The 20,789-nt window shown below is 38.3% G+C and overlaps 3 protein-coding genes across 3 annotated transcripts; all 3 read left to right on the top strand.

Annotated features, from left to right (window-relative positions):
• The first annotated feature begins 1,628 nt into the window (after positions 1–1,628).
• Positions 1,629–4,019, top strand: GALS1 (glycosyltransferase family protein (DUF23)). Its single transcript, XM_008239659.2, has 2 exons — positions 1,629–2,904; positions 3,178–4,019. The coding sequence occupies exons 1-2, from the start codon at positions 1,766–1,768 to the stop codon at positions 3,587–3,589; spliced, it is 1,551 nt and encodes a 516-aa protein (XP_008237881.2). The 5' UTR covers positions 1,629–1,765; the 3' UTR covers positions 3,590–4,019.
• Positions 4,020–6,525: 2,506 nt separating this feature from the next.
• LOC103336599 (protein RGF1 INDUCIBLE TRANSCRIPTION FACTOR 1) lies at positions 6,526–8,716 on the top strand. The gene is made up of 5 exons (XM_008239658.3): positions 6,526–6,728; positions 6,833–6,967; positions 7,080–7,292; positions 7,440–7,655; positions 7,924–8,716. The coding sequence occupies exons 2-5, from the start codon at positions 6,965–6,967 to the stop codon at positions 8,239–8,241; spliced, it is 750 nt and encodes a 249-aa protein (XP_008237880.1). The 5' UTR covers positions 6,526–6,728; positions 6,833–6,964; the 3' UTR covers positions 8,242–8,716.
• Positions 8,717–13,831: 5,115 nt separating this feature from the next.
• LOC103336598 (uncharacterized) lies at positions 13,832–14,919 on the top strand. The gene has a single exon (XM_008239657.3). The coding sequence runs from the start codon at positions 13,982–13,984 to the stop codon at positions 14,654–14,656; it is 675 nt and encodes a 224-aa protein (XP_008237879.2). The 5' UTR covers positions 13,832–13,981; the 3' UTR covers positions 14,657–14,919.
• Positions 14,920–20,789: the final 5,870 nt, after the last annotated feature.

Genomic DNA, 20,789 nt, shown 5'->3' with positions numbered 1-20,789 from the left:
GAGCTATAAACTAACGTAGTTTATATGATTTAATGTAAACTCTTATTTTTACAAAGACTAGAAATTGTAAGTAGAAAAAAAAATATATATGATCACTAAAATTTTAGCTAATAAATATAACTAGCCCACTCATCGAAAAATTCACTATTCCTCTCTTGATTACATGCATAATCCTTTCCCATCTTGCAACTCCTTAATGAATGGAGAAACATATTAGATGAAGGTCGAATTATTTAATTAGTATACATCCTCATAACCATAATTGAAGCAGAAACATAAGGTATAGAAAAGAAGGCGGAGTGGAAGCTGTTTGCACTGCCTAACAGTAGAAGTGTTTCTATTGGATATTGGGTCTAAGATGACATAGTGACATACCCGCACGCAACGCAACATCTATTAGTATTACTCAGGTTACTTCTTGTCGGGCGATGAATTCATTTGGGAGAATCTGATATATGGCGTATGCATCGCTAGATTATATTTAACAGCAGCAACCAATATGGAGAGAGATGAGCTTCTTGGCACCCCAGGATTGTTGGTTTGTCGGTGATTCTTAGTTGTAAATTGCAAAGTCAAAACAGATGGTAAAGTGGAGTTGGCTTCCCTTCCTGGGAAACTAATGTGTGAGTGGTGGTGAGTGGTCAGCGGTAGGTTGTTCCAAAATTAAGTAATGGCCCAATCATTTATCTTACTTTGGCTTTTTCTTTCACATTGCCAATGGCAAATTGGCAAATTGGCATATTGGCATATTGGCATATTGGCAACGGCAACGGCAACCGAAGAATATTATGAACAATAACTGCAATGATTAGTGGTTGAAGCAATAGCGCATATGCATAGGCATCTTCACATAATAGACCATTGCATTGCCATGAAAACTGTACCTACCTATAAATTATTTATTTATTTGTCATCATGTATATATATTTATGCGTAGTTTATGGCTCAATATATGGAATGGAATGGATGATAATGTCCACTTATTACAACTTGCATGGGGTATTTTTTTAATTTTCATTTCATTTCTAATGTGTATAATATATGGTTAAAGAAGATAAACTGGAGGAGGCATTGGTCAATTTACTGAATTGATTCTCTTGGGAGCTTGGAGCCATCATATTCATATCACATTATTTTTTGCTGACTGGCACTGCCCTCACTGCTCTGTGTGGTGAGAACTGATTTTAATAAAATGATATAAATCAGCGACAGCTGTTATTCGTTTGGTAACCCATTTATGTAATGTTATTGCTAACCACAAGGCACCGCAACAATCCTCAATCAAATGAAGAATTGCGGATTTAAGTTAAGTCAGTTGATCAAAACAGTGAGCACTTCTCCTTGTTTGAATCCCTATATCTGCGGATTTAAGTTAAGTAGCATGTTTCCTTGTTTGAAATCCCTATATATCTGTATGTTAGATTAATCTAAAGTAGTTCAAACTATACAGGTCGTAAAAGAAAAAGAGAGAGAGAGAGAGAGAAAAAGCCTTGGCAACAGAAGAGTAAAAGGCACAAGTGTCTCTTTAGCCGGATCAGACAGACTCAGAGTGTGGGTCTCGAAAGGGGACCCCAATTTGACCCTCTTTCCTCTGTCTCTCGATATATCTCTGTTCTCTTCTATAATTCTATTATTGCTGCTACCAGTATAGGAGCATAGGAGAGTAGTAGTACCGTTATATTATAATCGATACATCTGCCAAAAGCCTAAACTCCACCATCACCACCAGCCAGCAGCACCGACAGAGAATTAGCCAACCCAAGCAATGAGAAAGGAGGGCCCACCATCCTCCGTCCCCGTCGGCCCCGTCGGCCCCGTCGCTAAACTATTCGGCAGCTGCTTGGAGAGAAAGCCATTGGTGCTCACATTGCTTGCTCTCACCTTCGTCATGCTCATCTGGAACCTCCCTCCCTACTACCAAAGCCTCCTCTCAACCACCACCCGCTCCTCCTCCTCCACTGCATTAACTGCCAATGCATCTCTGCGAGCTGTTTCTTCTTCTTCAATTAACCCAGCAGTGACAGAGCAGAAGCTTTCCACCCCAAAACCCAACGACCCCAACAAGCGCGTCTTTCAGTCATACGGTAACGCCGCCGCTCTCTTCGTCCAAATGGGGGCCTACCGCGGCGGCCCCACCACATTCGCCGTGGTTGGCCTCGCCTCCAAGCCCATCCACGTCTACAGGCGCCCCTGGTTCAAGTGCGAATGGATCTCCTCCAACGGCTCCTCCACCCGCGCCTTGGCCTACAAGATGCTCCCCGATTGGGGCTACGGCCGCGTCTACACCGTCGTCGTCGTCAATTGCACCTTCCCCGTCAATCCCAACCACGACAATTCGGGCGGCAAGCTCAGCATCAACGCCTACTACGGCGAAAATCCCAGAAAGATGGAGAAGTTCACGGCATTGGAGGAAGTTCCGGGGGCTTACAACGAGTCCAAGTACCGCCCGCCTTACCAGTACGAGTATTTGTATTGCGGGTCGTCTCTGTACGGGGACCTGAGCGCGGCGAGGCTGAGGGAATGGATGGCATATCACGCGTGGTTCTTCGGAGAGAAGTCGCATTTCGTGTTCCACGACGCGGGTGGGGTGTCGGATGAGGCAAGGGCAGTACTGGATCCGTGGGTGAGGGCCGGGAGGGTGACGATGCAGGACATCAGGGCTCAGGCGGAGTTCGACGGCTATTACTACAACCAGTTCTTGGTGGTAAATGACTGCCTCCATAGGTACAGATACGCTGCCAACTGGACTTTTTACTTCGATGTGGATGAGTACATATATTTGCCCCATGGCAACAGTCTGGAATCTGTTCTCAGTGACTTCTCCGATTATACCCAATTCACTATTGAGCAGAATCCAATGTCCAGTGCGCTCTGCCTCAACGATCCCACCCAAGATTATTCCAGGTATTTCCATCTTTTTGTTTTTATCACACAATTCATTTGCTTCAATTTCTTTTAATTTCCTAGTCCTGCCTGCCTGCCTATTTCATTACTTATTAAGTAAGTAGAATGGATAAAATTTGACCAATTGTTAAATTACAAGTTTCAAAGGGACAGTTGGGAATTGTCTGCTATAGTTTTTAGTCAAATGTATTATATATGCTATGGCAATGTTGCTTTGTAGCTCCTGAGATATATGTACAATGTAGAACTGAATTGAGTTGAATTATGATTCAGGCAATGGGGGTTCGAGAAGCTGCTATTCAGGGACTCGAGAACAGGGCTCCGTCGGGACAGAAAGTATGCAATTCAGGCAAAGAACGCCTTCTCGACGGGGGTACACATGTCCGAGAATGTGACTGGAAAAACGTTGCACGACACAGAGACTAAGATCCGCTACTATCACTACCATAATTCTATAACCGTACAGGGTGAGGTCTGCAGGGAGTTGGTGCCAATGTCGGCCAAGAAGAACGTCACATGGTTCAATAAGCTCCCTTACGTCTACGACGACAACATGAAGAAGCTGGCATCCACCATCAAGCAATTCGAGCTCAAAACCATTGGCAATGTACAGGAACAGCAGTTGCCTCAGCCTCAGCCTGCCCACATGAACAATATTAATACTCCAAGGACAACGCATACATAAAATTGAACAACAAGGCCTAGATACTGATCATATAATCTTAGCTAATGCATGAAAATCTGTCTGCGGTTGATGGTGAAGTACTACTGAGACTGCTGAAGCGTGCCTTGGTTGAGTTGAGTGTGGCATTGTAATGATTTTAGATGCATAGGGTCCATCAAAAATGAGTAGGGGTTGCTCCAACTTCACTACTCTTTCTACTCTTTTCCTGGTGGTTGTTAGGATGTGGGCCCCCACCCTTCCCTTGAGTGGTCACAGACAAACTAAATGCTAAAACAAGAAGAGCAAGAAGAAAAGGGGGGCCACAATTCCAGGTCTGCAGTTGATTTGTTTGTCAATAGAAAGAATTTCTTTTTGCACACCACAAACACCAAATGTTTATTTATTATTTGTGGTGTGCATATGGAAGTAAAAAGGAGTTTGGTAAGGATTTTTCTCTGCTTTTCATGGGGGCAATTTCGCTTTTATAAAGTCCCAATCCCAAGTAATCAAAGAGGAGAGGACCAACCAACTGTGCCATGTGATTCGTCAATTAACATAATTTAATTAGGAGGACAAGATGATTGAATTTGGACAAGAAGGATTTTCTTCAATGCCTGCTGTGGACATCTTTTTCTTTCTCCTTTTATCTATCTAATCTACGTTACAGGCACGGATCTGCATAGTGGGCTATTTGGGCTAAAGCCCATATGAATCTTTTTATTTTGTTTTTAATACCATCTAGTCTTCATAAATCCACAACAACTGATCATATTTGTCACCAAACTACATTCACTCGATCTGCAGGAATTGCCAAGTGATCTTGTGGCAGCCCACTGGTGGACTTGCCTGCCTCACTGAGGGTTGCTCTTTCCAAAGGAGGGAGACTGATGCTCAAGCTTTAATTGAATTGACGTGTATTTGGAGATTTGCAAAAGAACTTTTTGAGGGTTGATTTTAAGGTTAAATGTGAATTCTCCTCATTTTACTGTCAACTCCTAAGTGTTCACGATGCGATTCAATTGGTTATTATTGACAAACCTGCAACAATTTCATCCTATTTTCGTAGACAGTGGAATAAACTTTTACTCTTTCTATTTATAGATTGCAATAGATAAACTTTTTTCCTTTCTTGATCATTTTGTTGATTTTTTGTATTGCAATGCCCTTGTTATCAACCCCAATCAATGATCTTTCCCAAGAAGCATACCTTTCACCATTTTCAGCTTATTTAACCCCCTTTAACCTCCGAATCTCTCCAATTTTTTCAACAGAAAAAGTAAAGAGTAAGCCTAATCTCTCACCTTATCGAAGTGACCCACTTTGCCTCCTTGACAAAGTTTGATGTTCTTCGTTGTCCCCTACCGTCAATTCTATACAAAAGTTTGTCAAAATTGATGACGTGGCAAAAGGTGTTTAAGTAATTGCATACATATGGACTATTTACCCACCAATCTTAGTGGATGATGTGGCAAAGTGGAGGCCCACCTCCACATAAGGAAAAATAACAAAAAAAATTCAAAGAGCCCAAATTAAGAAAAGATGAATTAAAAAAAAGAAAATGATAATGATAAATTTAACTACTGTATTGTTTATGAATTAAATACCTAAATTTAATACTTTTTTCTCTTACACATAGGATTGTATTGAAGTATTTGTAATTTGTTGTTCAAGTCTCAAATATTTTGCAAAATGACAATTTGAGAGGACACCTCCAATTCTCCCTTTGAAATTCGTGATGAACCCTGTGTTTATCTGACACCAAGCATATGTCAGGTCCACTTACTAAAACTCCATTGACCTTTGTTTTCAAACCAAATAATTAATGACTTCTGTCAAAAATCAAACCAACTCTCCAATATAATTGGAACATTTCCCAATTTTACCACCTGTATAAGATCACAAATATCAATCTCAAAGTCTCAATATGCGCAATTTAAGGCTAATGAAACTGTTCACGGGTTTTGTCTCGACCTGTTTTTCAACGGTGGTGTTTATGTTTTCATGGTGGCGATGTTGGCAATCCTACTTTCTGTATCTCGGTTAATTTTGCAATTTTTTTGGGTTGTAATAATTATATCAAATGTTTTGTGAGTTGGGGTGTTTTGTTTATAGTTGAGTCTCTACTTATATTTTTACTTGTGAGAGTTTAAAAGTTGTAGTTGTATTGGCATTGCGGTCCATGTATAATTTGTTCAAGCTTGCATATTTCATGTCTAAATTTTTTTGGCTTCATGCATTTGGAATATCTCTGCCTAAGTTATCGCTTACTTAAAAAAAAAAACACATAAACAAAGAAATAATATTTGGAGTAATAAATTTATAGATTACCATATCTGTTTAACTATTATGTCCAGAATATTCTTCTGAATTGATTTCAAAAATAATTAACATTCAAGATTATCTATCAACAATCACATTTGGTCGTTTGTATGTATGACTCTGGGTGCAGCCGCTCAATTCAATTATGTAAAGAAAAAGAAAATAAGAAGCCCTAATTGAAATTTGAGGCTTTAATTTGGGCTGATGGTTTGGTTTGACCAGCAAGGTTTGGACTTTGTACGGGGCCGGTGCACGATGCTACAAGCTTCCTTGGACTCTTGGCGGCGTTGAAATCAACATCCGTGCATTATAAAAGTGGCCCCCGTTTGCCCACATCCAACGGTGGAGCATATAGACGCTGAGATCGGACGGTTAATAAAAGAGGAATATCATGTGAATGCCGCATTCGAGTAGTCTCGATAAATTCGTCTGTTACCAAATGCGGGCACGTTTCCTTTTCTCGTGTCCTGCTCCTCCTTTTAAGTTATAACTTTCCTTTTTTATCCTTTGGCCTTTTTTTTAAATTAATTAGTAAAATATTTGGAGATATGCAGCTTTTTTTGAGTGACCGCCTTATAAATTTCTTAGTAATTATCATAAGTATCTGCTGCTGTGTTTCCCATTCTCCAGTGTTTTCCATCTTTTTTTTATTAGGCCAATACAAATAATACCCTATTTATATATATATATATATAATATATATATATATATAGTCTTTGTTTGTGTGCTGGAGCAGCAGTGTCCTCTTTTTACCCTAGTTGTTGAACACCTCCACTTTCCCACCCCTTTTGCTTACTGCCGATTCCACTACTTGCTACTTTCCTTGTTCAAGTTGTTGAAGGTCTGCTATTATCTTCGTCTTCTCCACATATTCGTATCTTGGTCTTTCTGTAATTAATGTGTATTTATTTCAATTTTGTTTTTGTTTTGGCTTTCTTGAATCAGTGTTTTCAGATTTCAATCTCCATCTTGGAAAGGGTTTGATTCGTTTTGTAGAAGCTGGACAGGCTGCAGGAGCCTCTGCTTCGTCATAATCAACAACAACAAGAAGAAGAAGAGCAGAACAGAGACAGAGCCATGGTATGTATCATGTTATCTTTACTTACACACTCGCATGGCATTGCTTAATTTGCTCTGCTTCAGTTAGATTATTAATTCATTCGTATTTGGGTTTGATTGTAAATGTTATCAGGTGAGTTCAATACCAATAGGGAGATTTGGGAACGAACTGGACGCGATGAGCCCGCCGTGGTTAAAGCCAATGCTGACTGCAAACTACTTCAGGCAATGTGAAATTCACGGGAGGGCCAATAAGAGCGAATGCAACATGTTCTGCTTGGATTGCATGGAAGATGCTATGTGCCCTTACTGTTTAATTCATCACAAGGATCACCGCGTTGTTCAGGTTGGTTTCCTTTGATTGATTTCCACCAATTTAACATGAGCTAGCTGCAGATTGTAAACCAATTTCTAATCTTTTTTGTTGGTTTATTTTGTTTAGAATGTATCGAATGATTTATTGCGTGGTGTGGGTTCTTGTTCTTGATTGTAGATAAGGCGGTCCTCATACCATGATGTGGTGAGAGTGAATGAGATTCAGAAGTTCTTGGATATATCGCACGTGCAGACATACGTCATCAACAGCGCAAAGGTTGTGTTTTTGAATGAGAGGCCGCAGCCAAGGCCTGGAAAAGGGGTCACCAACACTTGTGAGATTTGCTGCAGAAGCCTCCCCGACTCCTTTAGGTTCTGCTCCTTGGGTTGCAAGGTAATTCATCGTCTGTAATTAATGTGACATTTGTTTTTATTCAAGAAATTGCCTTTACTCTTTTTTTGTTGTTTTGAGTTTCGCGTTATTTGCTTTCTTGTTTGTTGGCTGATTTGGGGGGTTAGAAATTACAAGTTTTTGTTATCTGGGATGGGAATGGGGACTAGTTTGAATCCCCTGTTTTTCTGCCCTGTTTTCTTTTGTCTCCAATGTATGATATAAACACACACCTCACTGACATTGTATTGATTTGGTTTGTGAATTGTAGCTTAAAGGAATAAAGCGCGGTGACGGTGAGCTCACATTTACAGTGCTGAGGGCGAAGCACTACAGGGATGGTTTCTATGGCGGGTCAGAATCGGATGAATCAACAACTCCAAAGAAGATAGCAAGGACGGTGCACATGTTCAGCCGTCTGATGGATGGCAATGCAATGAAATACGGGGGCAGGACTCATGGGGAGGGTACTAGCTCAAGTTCTGGTGATGAGGAAGGCACTACCAATATGTCTCCGTCCACACCTCCCATTTACAACCACAACAATGCCAGAAGACGTAAGGGTATACCTCACCGCGCACCCTTTTGATCAGTTTCCCATTCCCACTAAGTTAAAAGTACATAAACATATAGATACATACATATATATATATATATATGTTGATACAGTAAATCATCGACATAAATTAGCTTTTAATATGTTAGTGGCTCAAATAGAAGGAACAAAGTAAGGATGAAGAAGTACATATGTAAATGTATGAAAGCTAGGGAATGATATGTTCGGAAAGCATCGTGGATGGTCCCTTAATCCATCACTCTCTCTGTCTGGGATTCTGTTTTGTGAATGAATCAGAAACTCTAGGATATATATACTAGCTAGCTCCCCCTCTGGTTTTTGTACAGCAATATGACCATATAGCTTGGGTTTCTTTCTGGTTGTTAGAAAATATGACAGTGATCAAGTTTGAGTGGTTTTCTATGTACGTATAAATATGTGGAGAACATATTTTGTGCATATAAATGGTGTTTCTTATATACATGTTAAAAGAGAGAATGTTTGATTATGTTGGTAGCCTTGTAAATTGCAAGTTCTGGTTTATTCCGTATGCTCTGTGGCTGGCTTGTTTGTGTGTGGGAAGTTGCACATGCATTTGGAGCTATACTTTCGGACAGATAAAAGTCGGGAGAGGGAGGCTCCAATATTATGTTACTTGAATGTTTCAGAATTTAGTTATTTGAGGGAGGGAGTGTGAGGTGTCAGATGCATAGTTTACCAATTTAGGCTATGTCATGCATGCACTAGTTGATTGATATGAGGCAAATTTCCAATGCTAGATATTTCATTCTCTTTTTTTTTTGGGAATGGGAGATTCATTATATAAGGGCTCAAATTATAAAAAGAACTCTACGTAAAATGGATTTTAGAAACACACTCAAAGTTCATTTACAACATAAAAAGGAGGTTTTGAATTTTTTATAAATTACAAAACTATCATCGATTTCTTAAAACAAATTCAAATTCAAAATCTCATATAAAAAATATAAAAATACTCAATAGGGTATTAAAGTAATTTAATAATTAAAATTAAATTCAACAAGGTTAGTTGTAAATTTTTGAATTTGTTTATAGAAATTAAATGGTGTAGGATTTATCTATGTCATTAGTGTTAAAAATGAATATACAACTAAATATCTCTTCTTGTTTTCTAGCAAGAAAGTGTTGGTTGAGATATTTAATTTCATATTACATTAATTGCGAAAGTCTAATGGTTAAAGAACATGGTGAGGGTGATTTGGGGCCGACTGTAGTAACAGTCTTCTACGGAGATGCTAGATGAAGCTGTCTTGGTGGGATGGGTTTGATGAGATGATGTGATGCTGAGCGTTGTGTTTAGAAATTAATACATAAATTAATGATGTGTTAATTGATTAAGATGCCTCGTCTCTTCCTCAGTTCTCCACACAAGATAGATGGGGTTGACTGAGTTAAATAGTGATTTTGAAATTAGGGTTTAATTAATACTAATAGGGAGGGAGGGAGGGAATGGTACTTGGACACTTCACGTAAATGAGTGAGGACAAGGTAGGTAGCTTTGGGGCTACGCAGTTGGCTTATGGATGTTGGATGAGAGACGCAGGGAGGGAGGGAGAGGATCTGTGTAGACCATAAAAAGATTCTTAAAAGAAAATTAATATTCATCAGTTGTGTTTTATGGTTGAAATTAATAATAAATAATTGCAATGGATGACAAATTGAAAATGATGGAGTTTGGACATTTGGAGTCTCTATGAAATGGAGGTTGCTATCAGCGAAAAGAAAAAAAGGAAGAAGAAAAGAAAAGCTTGGTAGACACGTAAACCCCACACACAAAGACAAGGGCAAGCATTGGTAATTTTGTGGGTCTTGTCCAGATGAAGATTCTCCCAGTCTCTCTCTCTCTCCATCCCTTTCTCTCTCTATCTCCTGATTGAATATAAAAAAAATCATAAAATGAATATGAATATAGAATAATAATATAACAAGTGAGCAGACAGACACAAGTGGATGAATGAGAGCCGTGAAGAATCTGGAAGTGAAAGAAGGCTGCTGGTGGTTGTGTGGTGGTGTGTTGTGTTGTGTCTTCCATCCTCTCTCATCCATTCGTTTATTAATGGGATGGGTGGGGCTTGGCCTTTTCATCTCTTATCAATAAATTTTAATCAATTAATTAAGTACTCGTTCGATTTTTAGTTGTGGAAAAACAAAAAGAAACAGAAACAGATATGAATGAATGATACTGCTTGTCCCCTTCGATGTAAGGAGATATTCTTTCTTTCCGCAAATTACAGTGTAATATATATATATATAAATAATTCATTTAAAGCATAAAAAGAAAAATTTATTAACAGTAACATTAGAAGCTCTTTCTATCTATCTATAGCTCAAATCAAAATGTAATAAATAATAAATAATGAGAAGGAGATTGGGATTGGGATTGGGATTGGGATGAGGTTGGTCTGCTCTGTCTGTCGGCTTCCCTGTTACGTTACTTATTACGAGAGAGAGTGAGTCAGGACTGTGGGTGCCAAATGGTTGCCACGTTACATGACTAGTGTTGTTGGGTAGACACGTCGCTTTCTTTTCTATAATTCTGGAACGAAATGGGACCCACTTTTATCCTCTTCTTGTTTTACGAGGGAGTCTTACGAGAACCGACGATGGGTGTGGTGTTAATGTGTTGTGTGTAACTTGTAAGGAAGGATTGTTACTCACTCCAATGCTCGATGGTTCGTCATTTGTTCCACCGAGTCAAAGAGAGATAGACAGAGAGAGAGAGAGAGAGAGATATCGGCAGTGGTAGATTAATGATACTTGGCATGTAGTACTCGTGTTAGCTAGTGCCTAGTTGGGTGCGTCCAACTGTGGATAATGGGGCTTTCTTTACTTTACCATGTAAACTTTCATTCATTATCTGCACTATCCAATCCAAATCATCAAATCAAAAATTTGAGTCACAATACCATCTCATGCTCTCCATGTGAACATTAATAAAATTAAAGTAGATAACGGAGTCTAGCTCACTAAAAAATAATATTACTCGAACTTTATCCGATTATATATGAGAGAAATTACCGTCATATTGATTTGTTTGAGAGGAAGATATATCCAACATGTTAAGTTATAGGTAAACTCTTTTGGGGTAAGAAGGCAGTCCGTGATGGTGTCTACATGCATGTGGCATCGGATAGGTCCGCGGTCCACCTCTTTCTGTGACCTTTCGGTAACCTGCATATCTATGTATTTGTGTAGTGATGACTCCCTTCGCTTTTTCTTTGGGTCGGTGAGAGAGAGATAGGCCTGCGAGGGGCAAATAGGCCTAGTCATTAGTCCATTAGTGCTATTTGGACTTTGGCCTTTTTCTAATAATATGAGGAGAAAACACGTGATGGGGTATTGAGATTTATTCATCAAAAGCAATTATAAGTTAACCTTGTTTGAATCACGAGCCTCCCTGCCAGTGGTGCTTGTGTTAAGTACGTACAAAACAGCTCCAAATACATACTAGTAATATACTCAACAGTATAGGCCTTCTACCTCTCTCTTAATGGGGCTAAGTTCGATTTCTAATCCTTAATTTGACAAGTAAACTGATCTTGTCCGTTCCTAAACTCTTTTTTATTTATTTTTAAAGTACAATTCAATGTGGGAATATTGTCAAAATTGAGTTGAATTGGATTGGAAGTTGTTTTTGACAGATTAGTTTGAATCCAGTACAGCCCTAATTGCTGATTTGATTAGTGCAAGGGACATGAACCGCCGAATGCGCGGACATATATGTCCAGTGATTCAAGACATGGAGATCTGTTATACATATAATATATAACATACAATTTGGAAAAAGGGCAAAAAAAGATAAGACTATTGACTAATGAGATTCCGCATATAATAGACTAATAATGATTTAATTGCATTGATGATTATTTTGTTGAAAATACAATTAAAATATTAATGATCGATGGTATGGTCTTAATATGAATCTGAGAGAGAGAGAGAGAGAGAGAGAGAGAGAGAGAGTTTTCAAAATAATTTAATATTCAGAAGATGTTAATGGTCAAATAATTAAGATTTACTGTGATATTGGTCCTAAATCTAATCAACTAAGATTTTACTCTAGGAAACTTGCACATGTCCCATCATTGTGTATATGGTCGACATGTATTAAGGTTTTCTAACGTGAAAATGAAAAATAAGATGTGGGAATCAATATATGTTACACTTTTTTACAAATATATATTATGTTATATACTTAGATATTTTAAAAGTCATCAAGGAATTTTCTTCAAAGATATTGTCAAGAATTTGAACTTGTCAAAAAGGAAAAGGGCAAAAAAATAGCATTTTAAAATTGTGTTGGATATGCACACGAACAAAAAAGAAAAGAGAAGGAAATTGTGATTAGATCCAAAAAGAAAGTCAAAATGACCTTTCTATGTGGATTAAATTGATAGGTCATTCTTCAAATTGTGTTGGGATGCTGGCTAATATCTACATGCTACTACTTGCGTATGACTAAAAACAAGAAGTAATATTGGTGAATAATTTATACAAAATGTACCAAACCTATAAGGCGAATCAGAGATGAGTAAGAAGGGATGAGCATCATATCTGAAATTGGTCTCCATCTGATTTAGAGAGTTTTAAGCTTAATATTGATGGGGCTTTTCATCCGGAGTCTGGTTGATGTTGGTGTTGTCATTCATGTAATGACAAAGGAAAAGTTTATGGTAATTGTACAAATGATGTAATTGTATCCCCTTGATTTCAATCAATGATTTAAGGAACTCTAGTTTTCCAATATGACACTAATTTAAACTCAAACATGTGTTGAAATGCCTTGCAAAGCCAACAAATACCACCTAGAAGACCCATTTGCACCTAAAAGGTACATCAATGTGGGTTAAAATTAACAAAAAAACTGAAATGGACTAAAGTGACAGTGGATGTTATCGTTACCTTAGGCTAATGTGAATCGGATGGTATGAACAAAAGATAATTCACAAAACAAATTTAGAGGATAATGTGACTCGGATGTTACTTTTAGGCAACTGTACAAACCTAACTCTTACTTTTATTTTGTTGAAAAAGAAGGTTCTGAGTCCAATCCCTGTGTAGATGTTAATCTTCTGTTTGTAGATTTTTCGGTCAACTAGTGTTGTTGGTCAATGGTCAACTAGTTTCTGTTTGTAGGAGAGGAGGTGGTGTTAGCTCTTTCTGAGTTTGAGCTGGGATTTGTTCCCTTGTTGTGTATCGGGTTGTCTCTTGGTTCCCTGGGGCCGTTGGGTTTGGACTTGTTGGGCTTTTTTCTTTTTATCGCGTTTCATTTGTTTTATTTTTATATGTTTTATATATATATATATATATATATATTTCTTGCATGGCAAGCGGATATAGAGCGCGCAGCACAAGTTTTACTACGCGTTTAGACGTCATCGCTTAGGAGGACGCCAGCATAAGAACAAGGGGAGAAGAGAGTCAAGCCTGCCCTTTCTATTGGAAAAGTTGTTGTCGTTATTGCCTGCTATCGAGTCTCCTGACGACCTCGCTTACGCATTCCCATTCCCTTTCAGCACTGCCCATACAATTTCCTTTCCTTTTTCTGTTACTTTCCCTTCCCTTTCCCTTATTAATATAACCCACACACCCCTCTCTCCCTTCAAATTTCAAACCCCTCTCTCTCCTCTCTCTCAAACAAACAAAACCTTCTTCATCTCCTCGCTCATCAGCCCTAGCTATCTGCTTGATTGCTTCTCAGAGTAATATTACCAACAAACAATCAGTCTGGAAAATAATGGGTGGATGCTTGTCGTCAGCGATCAGGAGTAGTCATAATGAAGAGCTTCTGCTCAGTTCGCCCACCGCCAAAGTTATCTCCATCAATGGAAGTCTCCGCGAATACCCAGTTCCCGTGATTGTCTCCCAAGTCCTCGAGGCTGGCCAAACGGCATCCTCTTCGTCTTCGTCCTCATCTTCGTCGTCGTTTATATGCAATTCAGACCGTTTGTATTACGACAACTACATCCCGGTTTTGGATTCGGAAGATGAACTTGAGGCTGATCAGATCTACTTCATACTCCCGAGATCGAAGCTCGAACACCGCCTCAGCGCCACCGATATGGCGGCCTTGGCTGTGAGAGCCAGCCTCGCCTTCCAAAATGCCTCTTCCTCTTCTTCTAGTTACAAGAGCAAGGAGAAGAAAAAGGACCTTCATCCTCGCCGTAATTACAAGAAGGCCCGCGTTTCTCCCGTTCTGATTAATTATGCAAACTCCGACGTGGACGGAGATGACTTCAATGAAATTACCATCGGAGCCTCGGCCTACAAAGGGCAGATGAGCCAGAAGCAGCAGATTTCGAGATCTAAGTCGGTTAGGAAATTGCAGAGATACACATCCAAAAGGGCCAAGATGGCCGTTCGATCCTTCAGACTCAGATTGACGACCATAGACGAAGGCTCAGTCCTCTGAATCTCTGAGTTGCAACCCCAACAAACAATTATATTCCGGTTGACGACGTGTTTTTATGTCATGTTGTTGTGTACAAATACAATCATACAAGTTTACAGAATTACATTTTATTTATATTATGCTACTCCTGTCATTTTCTGTTTTCTTTGTTTCTTGTATTTTAAATTTGTAATCCAGAAGAGGACACATGCACATACAAATACTAGGCGGATATTTTCGGTCTTGGCTTTCTTCAGTTTTTAATTGAATGCCCGTTATTCTCATTCTGAGTTTGCTCTCTGTAATCTAATAACTGTTTGGGAAGGAAAGGCAGTATCCCGGTTTTGGGTTTTGAGAGGTGAAGCGTGTAGAAGCAAAGAAAAATCAAGATATTTGGCAGAAATTTCCTGCGTCCTTGCTCTGCCTCTGAAGTCTACAGAAGGGAACACATTCCTAAATTGCGTCTCTTTTCTCCAACTTCATAAATCCCGAAAATGATATCACCAATTTCAAAAATGGGAACGTGTCTGCATGTTCACACCACATTGGACCCCCCCTTCTTGTGTACGGTACGTACAGTACGTTCACTTGCTGATGAATCATAGCTTCAAAGAATCGTGCTCAATTTTCCTTCTTTTTTCTTTCCTGTAAGTATGGAATGGCTGCGGAGCTAGGATTTCACATTAGAGGAGGCCTTTTATAAAACTTGTATTCTTTTCATAATTATCATGAATTTTATATTTTTTATTCGTTAAATACTAATTTCATTATCTACACTATTAAAGACTTAAAAATCAATTATTCTCAAGCGTTCAGTACATTATTCAACTTTACAAAACTGAACATAACAAGCAAAACATAAACTTGCGGCTGCACCTAGGTTGCCTACGTACCCTTACTGAGGGATCAAGCCACACATAATTATTTTTTACTCCGAATCACAATTAAGATAATACAAAAATATTCAAAATGGAACCAACGATGAAATTCTAGAATCATTCTTTATCTTAATGTCCACAAACTATATAATGAATATCATGCTATTAAATCATGTACCTAACTGTTCAATTAGTTTATCATTGTACATCCAAATACTTGCATAACCAAACCTTTTACCTGAAATCCATACATGCAATCATCCGCAAAGTACATATATCATGTAATCACCCACTAAGGGGTGTATGGGAACACCATTAAATCCAAAGGTAACAAGGGAAGGGGAAACTAGCTACCCACCTGTGTAGACAAGTTGGGCAGTTGGCTAGGGATCCTGGGCAACCCTGTGCAAATAATACGAGGAGGGTGGTGAATAATATCTTGTTAATTGTATCACATGTTGGTACTACACTAATCTCCACATAGATGTACCTTAAACATAATCCATCAATTCCAATAATATACCAATTCCAATTACACACATGTGGCCACGTGTGTGATACATCCTCGTAGAATTCAGGGCACACAAGGTCGACCCGAGACACAATCATTGCAAAACTCAGGGGACACAAAGTCGGCCTGAGACATATTCCTCGCAGAACTCAGAGGACACATGGTCAACAAGAGACGGATTCTTTGCAGAACTCAAGGAGATATACTCCACATGAAAAGGCAAATCCTCACAGGACCCAGGGGGAGATGTACTCAACCTGAGAACGCAAATCCTCACACCACATGGTTCAAGAGTCCCAGATACTCGTGGGGTAATGTAATACGGGCGTAGACAAAATCGAAGGCAACCATATATCTGAAGATAATCTGAAGGCAACCATATGTCCAAAGACATTCCGAGGGCAACTGTATGTCCGAACACATCAATATTTCTAAAGGCAACAATATTTCCAAAGGCAACCAAGATGTCCGTAAACATCAATATTTCATAAGGCAACGAGGATGTTTGTAGACATCAATATTTCCGAACGCAACACAATCCAATTATTAATCCATTTAACATATATATAAAAATAAACACACATGTATCATGCTTGGAAGGTAAAAGCGATAGAAAAATAATTCACAAATATTTAATAAAACTCTCAGAGCAAAAATACCAACTTCAAATCAAACAATCAAGTCCCAAGCACCTCCCAACCAATTGGTCCCGATTGGACCTACGAGGCCCACCATCTAGGTCAATTAGGCCCACGGGGCCCACGACCTCTAATTCTCGATCTGAAAGTTCCTATAGGTCCAACAAAATTTACTGAACAAGTCCTGAAAGTTTGATCTCAATTGAGCTGTCGGATCTAAGACAATCGCACGATCGGACGACGATCGTTTCACCTAAATTTAGAATCAATGACTCTGAGTATCCGGGACTCCGATTCTCAATCAATGAGTTCCTACACGATTCTAAAGGTGCAATATCCAAACCTATAAAGATTGGATATCGCATAATAGGTGCAATATTTGTTCGACTGTAAAACGATAACAAATCCAAATATGAGCATATTGTCATACTTAGGACGACAAGAGGAACTATTTAGAACACAATGGATTGCTACATAGTGGCCCACGCGCCGCCATGCGCCGCCGACAACAGTGGGTGTCTTGAGAGATTTTCCGTCTCCAAACCACCGGCCAATACCTATGCCAACAGATTCATACTAACTAGATGATTAACTTTTGTTCTTAGACTACGGCCAAAAATTAGTCAAAACCAGCCAAATCGAAGTTGAAATCATGGGCTAAAATGGGTATAATGAATGATCTGTAAAACCTCAAAATATATCCAAGATACGAGGATAGACCGTCAGAGTACGTGGAGGGGATGAAGATTCATACCTAGATCGATGAAATTGGTAGCCGAAATCGCCGGAAAAGGCAACTGAAAGCTCGAAACTCTCGGAACTTTCCAAGCTTGTCACAGAGGCGTGATGGCTTGAGATGGCTAGGCGTCAGCCTAGGCATTGTTGCATGCTTCTCCCGGTTCTTTTCCTACTTGTCCCGTGGCCTGGCGTGGTCGGAAGGCGTCTCAACCGTTGTCGGAAAGGACAATGTTGCGGTGGGAGAGAAACAAAGGAGAGAGAGAGAGAGAGAGAGAGAGAGATGGGTATTTAGAAATCTGACTTTGAAAAAATTACAATTGTGCCACTATACTTCCGCAGACCACAACTCCTTGGTCTTAACTTCGAATTGAACATGCTGCCTGTCGTCAAACTCTATGCAATGGTGCCACTCAATTTCCCAAAATCCTTCCCGAACAAAAAGTGAGTAAAGTGCCCCTACACCTAAAGGCAAAAATGTAATTTCACAATAAATAAACAAATTGAACAGTGATTTTTAGGATAGGATATTATATGGAACCAAATTGGTCCCATACTGGCTCCAACCGTTAATGGAGTGAGTGGGCTTCTGCACAAAGATAAGCCATACTAAAGCAGTTTTCACCATCTGCTTAGAGATCGAAGCACTCAAAGATTAACCAGCTTTAATTGCAAAGAAAAGACTGATATCTGATCCAACAAAAATTAAACAAACAACTCATTAAGTTCAAAATTTTTCCTACCATCTCTCAGCAACCAAAAGAGAAATAAAATGAAGACAAATTGCATCTCATATTGTAACTAAACAAATAATCGAAACAAGAAAAAATTTCATTGGAGTGTCAATCTCATATATCAATTTATATCAAAGCCAAAGCCTAAAAATGGAGAAAAAAAAAATCCACTAAGGTCTCATAAATATATATATGAGCTTTCCAGTAGATAACTCTTAAGAATACCTTGTTTCTTTGCTCTGCATTCCTTCTTTGTTGGTATGATTTACAATTGATGATCAGTCCCAACTGTGATTTCTTTATTGGATTAATTTCTCATTTCAGTTCTCTGTACTCAGGACCACTCTGTTTGATTTCCTTTCCTTTTGTTGTATTTCAGTCTGATCGGAATGATTTAGCTTTTCCTAGTAAGTAATGTCCATTCGAACACAGTTTTATAAATAACAGAAGTTACCATTTCAATATGATCTCTTTGATATTAGTTTGATTGTTTGTTTGAATTCTCAATCACATAAGTTGAATATTGAAGTCTTTATTAAAACAGATATAGAAAAAAATAAATTCATGCTAGTTCCCCACTTAGAGCACAATGACTTGTTAAGTTGTTATGAAGTTAAGATTTCTTAAGTAAGGGCGGAACCATGAATTTTTCAATGGGTGGGCTAACTAAAATTATTAGCTTAAGATATAAAGATCCTTCTCTTTTTTTTTTTGGTTGCACTTAAAGTGTCTGTAGTTGTTTTTTGGGAAATAAAAGTAACAAATCATATAAACCACACTAGTTCATATAGCTTCATTGACTAATTTCTATAAGCTTTAGCATATAACAAATACATATTAAATGCAACCAAATAATACATATTGTCAAAATGAAAATATGACCTTTACAGTTTGAGTCCATTGGTTTATTGGCATAAACTGAATAATTCATGGTGGAAGTAGGAGAAGGCGCAGTCCAGTTTGGTTCGGTTTTCACCACAAACCGGAATTTAAACCGATAATATTTAAAATTTGGTTTGGTTTTATAAAATTTTTTAAAACCAGTCGGTCCGGTTTGAACCGATTTTCAATTTTGAACCGAATAATTACTTATTTTTATACAAATTCCAACTAAAATTTATTTTTTGGACTTGAAAATTAACAAATTATCCAATTTCATACAAAGATAGACATTGGGCCTAGAAAAGAGAGATGTTTAGAAGTTGGGCTCGGATGAGATTAAAAATGTGGCATTGAATTTAAATAATTTTGTAAAAATAATAAAATAATACACAACCGGTCTGGCTTTTTCACTACAAGAACATGAATTGGAACTGGACCAAACTAGTTTGGTTCGGTTTTTGGTAAAGTTGGGTTTTTCCAATTTTTTTGGGCCCAATTCAGCTTGGTTTTCTGGTTTGAATGCCCACTTGTAGGTGGAAGACCTCTAAGGCCAAAATTATGAATTTGTAACTAGCCCGCCTATTGAAAAATTCATGGTGGAAGACCTTTAAGGCCATCTTTAGTCATAGGATGGCCAGGGCTATAATTTTAGCCATCCAAAATATTAATTTTTTAAAGAAAAGTGTAGGACTAAATTTTTCCATCTCAACCCATGCATTGCTATATTTTAGGGCCTCAATATTTTATTATTTTAAGAAAAACTATGGTACAATACTCATACATTCCACAACTATGTATTGTTTAATTTAATTAAACTACTATTTAGAGACAATATTCTAGATATGACACGTCTACGTTGATAAGAGAATAAATTTGTAGGAAATGTTTGAATGAAATGAGTGTGGAAATATTTGACACAAAAAGAAAGAAGTGTGGAAAGTTGTGAATAAGTAGAGAATGTGATAGAATTTGTAAGAAATGTGGAATGAAATGAGTGTGGAAATAGTTGAAGAAACTTTGAGGTAATTTTATAATTAAATAAAACAAGAATTTAAATACATTTAAAAAGTTAAAATGAAAAAGTCTAAGCTAACATCAGCACACTCAGCCTTTGGATATGTAATTGCACGAGATGTTCCGTGCTCATGCCATGTGTGATTCTCTTCTTGGACAGCACATGCGCTGGGCTCACAAAAAAATTGGCATGGGCTGTAGCTAGCTACAAGTGGCATGGGAGGAGAGCTAAAAGGCTAAATGTGGCCCTCCAAATTTGGCTAAATTTTTTTTAGCCCATTGAAATGAGTTTTACATGTTTTAAGACTACATTTGGCCTATGATTCATAACTTGAGATGACCTACAATGTATGAAATTGTATAACTTTATGCATTTTTAAGTTAATACTGGGCTATATAGGTATAATATATTTTTTTTCCCTTAGAAAATCTCCATGAGCTACAGCCTACTTTGGAGCCCATTTTGGGGCCCAATTGAACAAATACCTTGGTGCTAAAATGCACTACAACGCTTTTTTTGGGGTGAAGGCACTACAACGTTTTTTGAGGTGAACACTTCCATGCCTTTGTGTGTAAATTTGTGAACACCTCTACACAGTTATTCTCCAAGAAAAACAAAAGCAAACACAAATTCTTCAGCTTCATTCCCGTCCATGGCTTTCTGGATCCTTCCATCAAAATGCCAGTCAACGATTACTCTTTAGCAATAAATTGTTCGAAATAATGAGTAGTTTAAATTAGGTCAAGTCTAATGAACTGAAT

Source organism: Prunus mume, linkage group LG7, assembly GCF_029339155.1.
Source record: "Prunus mume cultivar Tortuosa linkage group LG7, ASM2933915v1, whole genome shotgun sequence".
NCBI classification, from domain to species: domain Eukaryota; kingdom Viridiplantae; phylum Streptophyta; class Magnoliopsida; order Rosales; family Rosaceae; genus Prunus; species Prunus mume.
Note: the sequence above shows the minus strand (reverse complement) of the source record. Positions and strands in the feature narration are given on the sequence as shown.

Excerpts from the sequence above, each read along its gene's own strand:
- GALS1 (XM_008239659.2), top strand. The coding sequence starts at position 1,766 with ATGAGAAAGGAGGGCCCACCATCCTCCGTCCCCGTCGGCCCCGTCGGC. Across the intron at positions 2,905-3,177 it reads CCCACCCAAGATTATTCCAG|GCAATGGGGGTTCGAGAAGC; the intron begins GTATTTCCATCT and ends ATTATGATTCAG.
- LOC103336599 (XM_008239658.3), top strand. Across the intron at positions 7,293-7,439 it reads AGGATCACCGCGTTGTTCAG|ATAAGGCGGTCCTCATACCA; the intron begins GTTGGTTTCCTT and ends TCTTGATTGTAG. Across the intron at positions 7,656-7,923 it reads TCTGCTCCTTGGGTTGCAAG|CTTAAAGGAATAAAGCGCGG; the intron begins GTAATTCATCGT and ends TGTGAATTGTAG.
- LOC103336598 (XM_008239657.3), top strand. The coding sequence starts at position 13,982 with ATGGGTGGATGCTTGTCGTCAGCGATCAGGAGTAGTCATAATGAAGAG.